This window comes from Bradysia coprophila, unplaced genomic scaffold, assembly GCF_014529535.1.
Source record: "Bradysia coprophila strain Holo2 unplaced genomic scaffold, BU_Bcop_v1 contig_297, whole genome shotgun sequence".
In the NCBI taxonomy this organism is placed as follows: domain Eukaryota; kingdom Metazoa; phylum Arthropoda; class Insecta; order Diptera; family Sciaridae; genus Bradysia; species Bradysia coprophila.
In genome coordinates, this window is record NW_023503555.1 from 778,770 (window position 1) to 792,042 (window position 13,273).

The 13,273-nt window shown below is 37.2% G+C and overlaps 2 protein-coding genes across 7 annotated transcripts; one reads left to right on the forward strand and one right to left on the reverse strand.

Moving 5' to 3' along the window:
- The first annotated feature begins 1,617 nt into the window (after window positions 1-1,617).
- LOC119078693 lies at window positions 1,618-7,990 on the forward strand. The gene is made up of 4 exons (XM_037186355.1): window positions 1,618-1,774; window positions 1,844-1,975; window positions 2,037-2,405; window positions 7,628-7,990. The coding sequence occupies exons 1-4, from the start codon at window positions 1,732-1,734 to the stop codon at window positions 7,834-7,836; spliced, it is 753 nt and encodes a 250-aa protein (XP_037042250.1). The 5' UTR covers window positions 1,618-1,731; the 3' UTR covers window positions 7,837-7,990.
- On the reverse strand, window positions 7,869-13,143 carry LOC119078689 (serine-rich adhesin for platelets). 6 transcript variants are annotated; one of them, XM_037186349.1, is made up of 12 exons: window positions 12,922-13,143; window positions 12,221-12,269; window positions 11,721-11,890; window positions 11,561-11,684; window positions 10,092-10,209; window positions 9,805-10,031; window positions 9,570-9,746; window positions 9,426-9,509; window positions 9,286-9,366; window positions 8,788-9,221; window positions 8,427-8,722; window positions 7,869-8,339 (listed from the first exon to the last, which is right to left on the reverse strand). In XM_037186349.1, the coding sequence occupies exons 1-12, from the start codon at window positions 12,971-12,973 to the stop codon at window positions 8,187-8,189; spliced, it is 1,965 nt and encodes a 654-aa protein (XP_037042244.1). In that variant the 5' UTR covers window positions 12,974-13,143; the 3' UTR covers window positions 7,869-8,186. The 6 variants fall into 6 exon arrangements, with proteins under 6 accessions (XP_037042244.1, XP_037042243.1, XP_037042241.1 ...); XM_037186348.1 differs by having other exon boundaries at window positions 11,561-11,866; window positions 12,230-12,269; XM_037186346.1 differs by having other exon boundaries at window positions 11,561-11,890; window positions 12,230-12,269.
- Between the last annotated feature and the right edge of the window lie 130 nt (window positions 13,144-13,273).

Sequence of the window (13,273 nt, forward strand, 5' to 3'; positions counted from 1 at the left end):
CTTTTGTAATAGGTAATCCATAGAGCGTGGTTCGCCAGAAGTTTTTCGCATTAATGAACCCAATTTCTTAATAAATGTACTTGTTTCGGGAGCCATGCAACCTAGTGATGCTAGTGATAGTGATTCAAAAGCAATGGGTATGAATAAATAATTTTCTTTTAAACGTATACGTAATGATTGTGCTTGAATCTTTCAGCATTATCTGCAATTGATCCAGATTTTTTGGATAATTGATTTATATAAGATGGGGCTATTGTGTCTCTAATGGTTACATCCCACAAAATCGGTTTACCGTGACTCCATGGGATTAAAGTCACACCTTCCGGACGTTTACCGTCATCTCTAGAAATGCCCGAAAGTTGTAACAGATTCGGAAAACCTGCAGAGGAAAATGCATGAGAAAAGATTTTATTAACTTCATCATGTCCTGGAATCCATCCTCCGCTTTTATTGCAAGATAAACCATGTAAGCCATCCATTGTAACCTTCTTACCACAAATACATATGTTCTTTGCATAATTAGCTACTCAAACGAAGACCAACAGCAATTGTTGCAGAATTGTTATCGAATAGTAAGCCTAACTGACTCGATGGAACCACTCTTTTACTTCATTTGTTTTAACATGTATTTCGATGTAAGTATAGATTATTATATTAGTTCGTCGCTGATGCTTGTCGAAGTCCGTCGTTGATAACAAATGAAAAGCTTTACATAAGAAGCAGTCCATTTCAACACATGCAATCTTATATTTGAAAATTTGGAGGCTGTTTGACGTTGTGAAAATGAGTGTTCATGCTAGAAGCAGTGCTATACTATTAACGAAAGAAATGCGAAGCCTATTTTGATAGTGCCTGATAAATATTTCATTGATTGATTTGATGGTAATTTTTTGTTGGAGTTGTTGATCATAAAACTTTCGACTCTGTCGTCTCTGACGAGTTTCACAGTGAACTGTTTATACATAAAATTCACGGGAATTTCATCGAAATGAACTAGTGAATTTTGGGATCAGGGAATAGCTCCTTAGAATTGTTTACAAACTGGAGCTACGCAAGTCACTTGTTATGTTTTATTATTATGAAAAATAAATGAAATGACAAAACGATGTCTCTAGAGAAGGATTTGATTGGATGAATACTCTTTTTATTTTCGTTATCGATTACGCGCTTAATTTAGACAAAGAAAGTAGATCTTGTCCCTCGAAGATTTCACGTTCAGTTCAAGTTCCGGTGAACCTGAATTTTTAGTTGAGGTTCGGGTTCAGGTAAGACCGAGACCGACCTGTTCTCTTAAGATAATCTGATAATCTGGTCGTCTGTGATAGCTTCAGCTATTACGTCTGGTAAGGATCACAGCCATACTTAATGGGTTAATTAACTTGCTGTGGCCAGGCCACTGTTGATAGTCGATAGAAGACGATAAAAGACGAACACCGGGAATGCGAATATAATGCTGATTCAAACATCGGCACAGACACTTAAATATTCAATTCTGAGAATATACTTACCCGCCGTGTGTGTCATTGTATAGTGTTTAACAGAAAAAAGATAATTCGTAAATCATTGTCATTATTAGTTTCTAATACCCACGACTATCAACATTATTGTACGTAGAGCATATGGAAAAAAAATTATTCTAAAAACCAAGAGTGTTGTAACGTCGTAAAGTAGACACGCGACGTGCAGTCAGTTGTCTTTCCAAGTTCGTGAAGATCACAATCGATTTATAAAATGATTGCAGTTTACTGTTTTCTTTGCCTTCTGCTAATGCAATGTATGAAATCGGCTACGGTTGCAAGATACTTGAATTTTATTAAAAATTTCAATTGTTTGACTTAAACAGGCGAATCGTCAAAAGTGTCGCCTAAGCTCGACTTTGAGCCTACTGATAAAGCTGCAGAAACTGGTGAAACCTCTCCAAAAATTCATGGTGTTCGGGTTATTGTCGACACATCTAATGGCAAAAAATCCATTGGTATACACACCGAACAGTGTGTCTTTTCTGTTAATTAAAATATTTTTTGTTCAAAATAAAGAATCGCGTAGCAGCGAAGAAGAGACAAGAATGTCCAGCAAAAATGATAAAAGGATCGTGGGAATCCGCACGGACATTACATTCGAGATAAGTGATGACGGTGATGACGAAAAGAATTCAACGAAAACGAAAAACAAAGACGCTGAAAGCATTGACGAAGATGACATTGTTCCAGTGTTTAAGGGATATGGAAAGGGACAAGAGCCGAAAAGCTACGGCGATAATCGTCGGTGGGACATGATAAATATTCCAGTATTCCATGGGACTGATGACGAACCGCGTAGGACTGGCGGCGGTGGTGATTGGGTTCGTTTTGTGCCGATCACCAGCGTTTGGACAACGGAACGGAACAACTATTTGTCGAATAGAGGTAGGAAGTGTTCAGTCGTCTTCGATTTTTTTGAACCCTGGAATGCAGTGCAAGCGTATTCTTTGGGATTTATTTTCTTGCAATATTATTAGAACAATTGATTTCATTTTGATTCAAAAAGTTTAGAGAATAAATTTCGAGTCTGTTTCATAGTCACAGTGATAAAAGTTATTCCCGAAAAAGAGTTGAGATTGACAGAGTTTTGAGAAAGGAGCCGAACGAAGCTTCTTCCAGACAAACAACTATCTGTTGTTGACTAATGACGGTAATAAAGTGGAAAATTGTGTCGATCTGTTATGCTGTGATTTACGAAACCGAGCACCTGTGGGTGGATTTTCGTTCTCGATCATGAGGAAAAAAATTCTAGCACAGTAGGATCAGGAGCAGCTCCTGTTTGAAGTTAAATGGCACTAACATAAGTGCTAGCGAGATAAAACTACGTGAATTTTAAGTGAACGATTCGATGAAAAAGTGAACCGAAAAATACATTTTCATGTGTCGGGAAATGTCGGAATGCCGAAAATGAGGGAATTTCGATATTTTTCTCAGGTTTTCGACCCCTTACATGAAAAATTTTTTGAGTATCTGTTTTGGAAGATTGATTTTAGGCACTTTCGCATGTAGCCCTCACTTCGTTCGGGCTACAACAAGCGAAATTGCCTAAAAACAATCGTCCAAAACAGATACACAAATAACTATTCAACGATTCGTTGTATGAAAATGACTTTTTTTGATACCAACATCGAAAGTTGATACTTTCGCCCTCGAAATCCGGGGCGAAAGTAAAAAAATGCAAGTTATGTGTTTGAGCGGGGAGAAAGAAAGAATACATAAAGCGAAAGTCAATATACATAATGCGAAAGTCGACTACATAATGTAATAGTCGACTCTTGTCAATAAGTGTACTGCGATCAAAATTGAAATAAAGCGTGCGCCAGTGCTCTTATTGAAATTAACATACGAAGTTGATAATTTTTGTTGTTACAGTCGAAGAAATTTAGTTTTCGGGTTTTCCAAAGGTATTAATCTTATTTAACCCACACTTTATCCCACAACAATGGAATCCACAAATTTAAATTTAGTTAACACAGCGGTCACAATGACGGCGCTGCAGTCACGATTTCAAAATGTGATATAGGGTGGATAAACTAAATTTTGGTTTTAGCTACATTTTCGCTTGGTTTTTAATTATTACATTAGGCTTCTAAATTAAGAATATCTTTATGCAATATAAAACGTTTGAGTTTGAAAAAAGAGGTTTTGTATCAGTGAACAATATAGGAAAACGTTCAGTACGTCTCAACAAACAAAAGAACGTAAAACATATTTGTACATTTAGCCACCCTACGTCCGTCATAGCTTCTATTGTCTTCAAAAACATATTGTGTGCTTGTCATGATATGTATCAGAAGTTTGTTTATTTATGTGTCTCATCTAAAATGCTCGCCAGCAAAATTTTGATCATTAAATTCAACGACAAAATTGATCTAAATGTTACAATAATTGTGAATAATAGTGAAGTTAATGTGATATAAAGGAATTTGCATCCGTTCGATGTAAAGTGCGGAGCACCGTTAGAAAAAAAACTTGTCGCTTAAGAATGATCAAAAAGTTGCTGGACGCAGTAGGTCCAACTAATGCTTTGCAGGATATAGAATAAAAATTAGAGAAACACCAAGAGCCGTCCATTTGAAATCTTCATCAACATCATTTCAACTGAGGCTTTTTTTAAACGAAACGGAGGTTCGCTCTCAGATTTGGATCGGAACAACATTCTTTTTCGCTAAAGCTCGTAGCCGTCGTGAATCAAGATTCCCGTGAAGAATCGCCAAAAATAAAAAATCGGCAAAGTGTGAAGAAACGCCGACAGAAACAAAGAATGATAAATTTGTCTTCACACTTTGGCAATTCTTCGTGGTGATTAAACAAATCAGCCACAAATGATGATGATTTTGTTGGAAATCCTTGGAAATTTATCCTTTTACGAAAGGTATCGCAAAGGCGGTATTTGTTCGATGCTAGTGAATCTATCCTTTTATAAAGGTTACGAAATACTGCCTGGTTCGATCCTAAGGTAACTCTTATTTTACGTCAGGTAAAGTAAAGGCATCTTGTTCGATCCTGGGCAATTCATACTTTAACGAAAGATCCCGAGGAAACTATCATTTTACGAAAGATAATGTAAAGACATTTCAAAAACGTATTTTTTCACTTTGGCGTTTCCTCACACTCTGGCGATTTTTCTCTTCTTAACACTCTATCGATTCTTCTTGGCAATTCATCATTATGGTTGATTATGGTTGATTTGAAAACTCAACAAGAAAAATCGTCATATTGTGAAGAAAAACCAAGAAATATCGCCCAATAGTAAAGAAACTCCAAGGATCATAGAGAATTGAAAATTTGTCTTTATGGCGTATCTTCACATTTCTGAGACTTTTCTTGATGATTTAACAAATCAACTAAATATGATGAATTGTCAAGAAAAATCGCCAAAGTGTGAAGAAACTCCAAAATATGACAAATCACCAAATAATACAATATTGTAGATTTGACTTTGGCGATACTTCACTGCTGTGTGGATGGATAAACTTCCAGAAGATTTTTTTGTCAAAAAAAGCAACACTTAGTCCAACTTTTTATTTAGAAAAATATTGTACGGGACAGTATGTACCGCATATCATATAATTCCTCTTGTGTTTATCTGTGTTCTACGAAGCCAAAATATAATTTCGGACTACAAGTAAACCGTCTCGACTGTCCAGTAGTTATTTTCTAAATGAATGCAAAAAGGCTATTTCAACACTAGTCAGGAAAACATAATTTTTATGTGAATGTTTCTGAGGTTTTCCATCTTAATATTTTCATGAAGTTACAAATGATCCACAGAAAATTTTATTACCCTAGAACGAGGTCGGAAATACAATAAAATAAATAGAAAACCTATTTGGAAATTGTACTTCTGTTTGATATTAAAATTCTTTGGAAATCGTAACAGCAAGCATAACTGCATGAGCAGGCATTTATAAATCATGAACTTTGAAGTTCGTCATATTCATATTCTTATCTTATTCCTGACCAGATTCTGTTTTCATGATTGAGCTCAATCATGAGCTTCACTTATACAAAGAGTTGAATTTATTTACTATGCCAAATTGTAATTTTGCAAAAAGAATGTTCCGAATATACAAGCGAACTTCCGTTTCGTTAAAAAAAAAACCTTTAGTTGAAATGATGATGATGAAGATTTCAAATGGTGTTACTTGGTGTTTCTCTAATTTTTATTCTATATCCTGCAAAGCATTAGTTGGACCTACTGCGTCCAGCAACTTTTTGATCATTCTTAAGCGACAAGTTTTTTTTCTAACGGTGCTCCGCACTTTACATCGAACTGATGCAAATTCCTTTATATCACATTAACTTCACTATTATTCACAATTATTGTAACATTTAGATCAATTTTGTCGTTGAATTCAATGATCAAAATTTTGCTGGCGAGCATTTTAGATGAGACACATAAATAAACAAACTTCTGATACATATCATGACAAGCACACAATATGTTTTTGAAGACAATAGAAGCTATGACGGACGTAGGGTGGCTAAATGTACAAATATGTTTTACGTTCTTTTGTTTGTTGAGACGTACTGAACGTTTTCCTATATTGTTCACTGATACAAAACCTCTTTTTTCAAACTCAAACGTTTTATATTGCATAAAGATATTCTTAATTTAGAAGCCTAATGTAATAATTAAAAACCAAGCGAAAATGTAGCTAAAACCAAAATTTAGTTTATCCACCCTATATCACATTTTGAAATCGTGACTGCAGCGCCGTCATTGTGACCGCTGTGTTAACTAAATTTAAATTTGTGGATTCCATTGTTGTGGGATAAAGTGTGGGTTAAATAAGATTAATACCTTTAGAAAACCCGAAAACTAAATTTCTTCGACTGTAATGATTTGTTAGTTATTTGTTAATTTTTGTGTGTGTTATTGTTGTGATGGCTAAATAATTAAATTTTTGATATACCAGGGGGCTGCCGCCCCCTGGACCCCCGCATTTTCTGGCTAAATGCCTTCATATTTCAACATTTTGTTCTGCTGTTTGCGATACGTATCAACTTTCGATGTTGGTATCAAAAAAAATAGTATGAACGACTCGGGGCAAAAGTAAAAAAATTCAACCTGTGCGATTGAGGCCCTTGCCTTCGGCGCGGGCATCAACTCTCGCACACGGTTGAATTTTTTTACTTTCGCCCCTTGTCATTCAATGTACTATTCCATTTTTAATTTCGATCGCACTTACGTCGTGAATTACATTACATGCGAGCGAGATAAAACTATGTGACATACACTGATAGGCTTTTCGATTCGTAACTGCAACTTATGCATCGTTTGTGAAGTATAGGAGAATGATGTTTAGAAACTGAGAAGAAATTTTAATAGAGTTTTTCCATATTTTAGTACATTATGTCATAAAATTGCTGCTTTCACTGCGCTTATTTTCATGTGAACCAACTTCACTGCTGTGACATTTCATAGGAATGAATCAATGTGAAGTTGTTTCACAAAAAAATAGTCCAGTAAGAATGAAGTACTATAAAAGAATGTGGCGCCTCTACAGGCCTACCGACTATACGAATTTACGTACTTTAATTGAGAGAAGTATCAGATTCGCTCTGTGGGCATTCGGGCAATGCCCGAAGTTCTTTTTGATTTTTGTATGAATAAAAGGCGTTTTGCTTATAGCGACCAATCATCGAAGCATCGAAATTTACTGCTATAATAATGCGACACAACACAACGCTTCTGAATGAAGAAGAAAGCTAATGACAGTGTGAAAACAAAATTTGATAAATAGGTGGACTTTCGTGCTGATTCCTAAGGTGAATCTTTGCCTAAATGTTTGCCTAAATCGGAGAGATTCTAAATCATTGAAAACCTTGCACTTTCGCTCAGTCATAACAACTATGTCAATTTTGAGACATCTTCCCTTCTGTAAAGACGATGGGTTCTTTCTCAGACAAGATTCTGTATAGTAGTTGCCATTGTGTCAATGCTAAAACGAACTAATGAAGTAAAAGATTCTCTGTTAATCTGTTGGAAATACTTAGGTCAAACGATGTAATTGATTCCAGAACAACACTGGTGGATATTGTTGACCTGTGATACGTTTGTTCGATATGATTTAGTCATAAGTTTGATTTTGCTTTCACAGATTATCAACGACGATTCAAGACGGATATCAATCCGCATGTGGCACAGAAATCTTGGAAACCGTGTCTATGCAACAATGATCCAGTGGGTTTCAAGGGCAACACGAACAATGTAGGAACTCGTAGATCGTTTGTTCCAACCACAAAAAGGGTGCAAATCGACGACAAATTGGATCGTACGTTTCGCGACGAAGATCAATCGAAAAAGTGATGTAACTTAAAGGAGGAAAAACAATTAAATTCAAAAAAAAACTTTTTATTTCTTTACATTGGTGTCAGAGGTCAGAACGCTGAGGGGATTACCCGGAAATGAAATTCCTGAAGATTCTGATCAATTAGAAAAACTCACAAGAATTTTTCCGATTTTTTTGGGAATCCCTAAGAGTTTCAATTCCGAATAACCTGCCACGGCGTTAGAGCGGATGAATTTACAAATTTTTGGTAAAATGTCTTTGATACTCATCATTGCGTCAGAGGGCTAAATTATCATAAAATTATACTGATTTTGTTATACGACAACTAACATAAACAAATTTGCTTCTTTTCGCTGGTTATTGACGCTTATGTATGAATGCTGTATGTGCTGACTTTACCGTCGTCTTCCAATGTTGTCGTGGCCGCCTTGTATGATGTAGACTTTCCGTTGATGTTATGATTTTCACTCTCTGCTGTACTCAACGAACTGTAAGTTTTCGGCTTGCCGCTTTCGTCGAGCTTTGGAATGAAACGGAAAAGGAAAATTTAAGCGAAATTGTTCATCATCGGCGCCATTCAAATAGTTTTTCCTTTGTCCAACCGTACCTGCGTTCCTGATGCCCATTTCGAGCTGTTTTCCCACGATTTAACTTTGGTATATCCTCCGCTTCCTCCAGACAATCCTCCTGAACCAGATAGACCACCAGACAAATTAACATCTCGTGAAGATGAATCGAGTAGAGCACTTCCACTGTACGTGCCACTTCCCTGAACATTTTGGGCTTGTTCTCTAGCCAATCGCTCCGACTCGGACATGTATTGACTCAAATCGCTGCTGGTCTGTGATCCAAACAAACCGGTTTGCGAACCTAATCGTCCAGAGAAGCCAGAATCGAAACCACCTTCGAACATAAAGTTTGTGGTTCATTTCTCGCTTCTGTTAAATATCTCCCTATTACACTCATACCTGCTCCGGTATATCTTTCATTTACTCTTGAATCATAACCCCCAAAGCCCGCTTGTCCTCCATAGCCTCCTTGCGATGAAGTCGTCTGTTGAGAAAATTGTCGCGAAGAGCTTCCACTGCTCGGTGCATAGGGAATTGGGATGTAGCCACCGCCGCGATTTGAGTTGGAAAAGCTTGAACTTTGTGTGTAGCGAGATGATCCCGTTTGTGGAATCGGTACGTACACCGGTTGACTGGCAATGTTCGATGACGATGAACTTTGTTGACTAGTGTAACGAGATGAGGATGACTGGGTTGGAAGTATGATTGGCTGTTGGGCAGCAGTTTGTTGAACGGATTGTTGGTGGGATTGATATCTGGATGAACTACTACCGGTTGGGTAGACAATTGGTTGGTATGGTTGGGCATTTGTTTGTTGGAATTGTTCTGTCCGGCTGTAGTAAAGTTACGAAAAATGTACAGTTGTCCACGTAGGCTGAGTCAATGTGCCAGACTTACCTTAAGAAACGTTCTGATCCACCGGTTGGATAAATTGGAATTTGGACAGGGGCCGCAGTTTCACTGACTCTTTCTACATGACTGAAATTGGAAGTCGGCTTTGAGTGTCGGGGAGAGGCGGAAATATGTTGTACTGTTACCTTGAGAATTTTTGTGATCTGCCACTTGGCTGGTAAACTGGTATCTGTATTGGTGCTGCTTGTTGAGTGACACGTTGGGAGTGACTGAGAATGAAAATCGTTTCCATTAAACCAGCGATTTTCTGTCATTTCATGTTTTCATACCTTGAGTAATGTTCTGATCTTCCGCTTGGCTGGAAAACTGGTATCTGTACTGGTGCTGCTTGTTCGGAAATACGTTCGGTACGACTTGAGTATCTTTGAGAGCTTCCAGTTGTGGGGAAAATCGGTACTTGAATTTGAACTGGATTAGAGTTGCTCTCTTCTAAGCGTTCTGAATGACTGCGGAAAAAGTATATAAAAAATTCTGTTCTTCTTCACTCCCCACACTTTCTCTCACCTCGAAAAATGTTCTGATCCTCCACTTGTTACCGGAATCACAATCGGAGCTGCTTGAGTTTCGGATATTCTTTCCGAATGACTGACATAGCGTTCGGAGCCTCCCGACGAAACAGGAATGACTATTGGAGCTGCTTGTTGTTGTACTTGCTCATGGTGAGACGAGCTGGCACTGAATTTGGAACTTGATCCGGACAATGGAATTACGATTGGGCTCACAGCAGATTGCTGTGGAAATTTACCGGTTACACAAAGCAAAAATGTGGAAGGAGTGACGTCGAATTTTACCTGGTTCAATTCCGATTCAGTCTCAAAATTTAAGTTAGAAGAGGAAGACGCGCCTGTTGGATATCCAACGAAGCCTACGCCAAAATTATCAACGTCACTATTAGAGGCGAATTGCGTGCTGAAAAATAGAAGGAAAGTTGGGAAAAGAAAATCGTTAAGGGAGTCTCAGACCAGCATGGTCCATGCTGTATAAATATACAATTCGGAAATGAGGAGAGGCTATTCGCATCCGTGAGACTTTGCGTAACACGTACTCCTAACATCTTCATATTCTTTTTCTACGTATGGACCGCTAAAAGTCTAATATATTTGTTGCCCACCACTCAAAATATCGTTCGTAGTCGTAGTATGACGATCTCATACGTTATCGAGAACGACGACAAAACTAAGCTCAGACTTTCTTGGTCTTATGTAGCAAAATTTATGTCACAACTAATGCAGTAATAGATTACGTATCAATTCATTGAACAAATTTAGATCGAAAGACAGATTCGGTAGATGTTTCGGTGATAATACATGCTGTTGTTGCAACTATATTTCAAATCGCTGAGTGGAACAATCGCCTTTATAATTCCAAGCGATTAAGCTCAAAAGCTTGATATAATCATGCGTCTTGCTATTGAGTTTTATTAATGTGAGCGGTTGCAACGGTTTCAAAGCAAATTTTTTCTCTTTAAACGCTGTGGAACGTTAATGAATAAATCAACACTCCAAAAATAGAAAAAGTTACGCACCGCCGATCACGTATATACAAGTTTTGCATTGAATTTATTTCCGATTTTTTTCTTTCAATATATTCAAATGAGCGACAACTACACCACTGGGTCATTGCGATAACATTTTGGTTATTAGTTATCAAATATTTTAAAACGATGACCCTTGACTCATTTAATGTTTCATTACGAAGAAAACCGGCGTGATATGAAAGCCATAAATGCCGATAAATTACAATCATTTTCTGTAAAATTGATTCGTCTAATCATCATCGACTTGCTAATAATAAGGAAGTTTCAGAGTCCATTTCATTTCCAATAGAAGAGTGGCTAGTAGGAAAATGTGCAACTTTTTTCCAGACCCGAACTGGCCATATTGGGCGATAGTGCATCGCCCAAAGAGCCTCTAGCCACTCAAAATTAAAAAAAAATCAATTTTACGCCTGCTACGAACTATTTCACTGTATTTTCTGGGCAGCCATTAAGTGGCCAGTTCGGTCCTGCGGTTATCATTGGTCTTCTTAACAACTTTCACAACTTTAAGTTTAGAAGTAGGAAATTTTACAATACTGACTCGGTACCAGTCCTGAACTGGCACTTTGGGTTTCTTCATGCCTGAAGGGATATTTTGATTTTTTGTATAAACAAAAGGCTTTTTACAAATTTTTGTAATTCAACGCGAGAAGGACTTTTCCCTCCTTGGTACGATTGATAGCAGTGATGTATATGTTTTAAAAAAATCAACATTCTCAATACCTGTCACATGGAACTGTACATAAAGCAGGATCAGCTCCTAAACCTGTTGTTAATCCTGCTGACAATCCAGTGCTACCGGCTCTGTATCCTCCATGTGTCGCTGAAAGTCCATATCCACTTCCAGTTCCAAATCCACTTCCAGCTCCATATCCACTTCCAGCTCCATATCCACTTCCGGCTCCGTATCCACCTCCAGAACCCGAAGAAATTTGTTTGACATAATCTTCGTCAGCACCCATTTGTTGAAGGCGGTCCGCTGCTTTTCTTCGTGCCTCTTGAACCGATTCCTTGTGCGATGTATAGTGGCTAGAGGATTCATTGTGACGATTACATTGGGTAGACGATGGATTCTTTTTGTTATTGTTAGAATGGTTATGTTGACTGATGAAAATGATGATTGGCCGAAAGATTTAGTAAAGTTTTGTAATTTTCCTGGTTGAAATTTGTTCGAAATTTCGATTGTGTACTTATAATTTCGTTACTTACAGAACGTTCGTTCGCTTAGGTATACTTTACTTTTTTCAGCTTTTTACTTTAAACTTTTAGTCTTAGTATTGCTCGTATGGTGTGTTATACGACCATCTTATTTTCGGTTTATGGCTTTTGTCAAGCGTCTCTACAGATTTTAGTTTATTCAAAAAATAAGCAAAATTTGCTTACTGTTCATACTTATCATATCCGGCTGTGGGCTCAGCATTGTATGATGTGTCTGCGAAAAAATGGAAAAAGAAAATTCTTAGGCTCTTTGGTATTTTCAATGTGTCTTCATATTTTCCGAAAAAAAAGCACATTCCGAGCAATCGAGCAATCGACAGTGAGTCTTTTTCAGACAATTATTTTATCTGATAACGACAGCGACGACATTGTAGACAAAGTAGACATTGCACTTTGGCTTATGCCGGTTTATAGAGCAAAAATACAATGTTAAAAATAAGGAAGTACAAGATTTGTAACTTAATGTTTTTAATCATATTCAATCAGATGATGTAACAGATTTAATATCGGTGATAAGCTTGTCGTCAGAAAAAGGTTAAAGAATCAGTCACATTTCTGAAGAGGAGATGCGATAAGAGGCGAGACTTAAAGTTGTAGTGATAAGAACCTCGCAAAATACACTGAAGAAAGTCTGCCAAAACAGAAGTTAAGTTCTTAAATGAAATGTTTTAAAGCCCTCTAGGCTACACTTCAGATAATTTTTTTGCGTCGAAATTATGCAATATTTGTCTCTCGCACCAACACTACAAGTGGTCATCTGTACTAGGGGAAAATACTATTTTTAGACTTGGAACATCGGAATTTAATAATTATTCACTTCCGAAGCAATATCAAACACACTACAATATTGTTAAGTATTAGTTTACCTCCTGCACAGACAGCAATAGAAATTGCAACGACTGCTAGCACCAACTTCATATTGAAAGAAGTATTTTTGGTAACACTCTGGTCACTTTCCTCTGGTTGTTCACAAAACTAAAAACCGGTCTTATTCGTACGACAGCTCAGTATTGAATGTCTGGATGCTGTTCCGTTCAGGACTTAGTCGTAGACTATTTTACCAGAGATAATTATTTCAATTTAATGCAAATTGTAATATGGCAATGTATATTCTGGACCTTCTGCGTTTGCTTGTAACATTTTATATACATAGCGACTTGCTATTAGCGAGGGATACACTATTGACCTCTGGTTATTATCTCTGCTAATATGCAACAA

Excerpts from the sequence above, each read along its gene's own strand:
- LOC119078693 (XM_037186355.1), top strand. The coding sequence starts at position 1,732 with ATGATTGCAGTTTACTGTTTTCTTTGCCTTCTGCTAATGCAAT. Across the intron at positions 1,976-2,036 it reads TAATGGCAAAAAATCCATTG|AATCGCGTAGCAGCGAAGAA; the intron begins GTATACACACCG and ends TTCAAAATAAAG. Across the intron at positions 2,406-7,627 it reads CAACTATTTGTCGAATAGAG|ATTATCAACGACGATTCAAG; the intron begins GTAGGAAGTGTT and ends TTGCTTTCACAG.
- LOC119078689 (XM_037186345.1), bottom strand. The coding sequence starts at position 12,973 with ATGAAGTTGGTGCTAGCAGTCGTTGCAATTTCTATTGCTGTCTGTGCA. Across the intron at positions 9,510-9,569 it reads AGATCAGAACATTACTCAAG|TCACTCCCAACGTGTCACTC; the intron begins GTATGAAAACAT and ends TTTCATTCTCAG. Across the intron at positions 9,222-9,285 it reads GGATCAGAACGTTTCTTAAG|CCGGACAGAACAATTCCAAC; the intron begins GTAAGTCTGGCA and ends ACTTTACTACAG.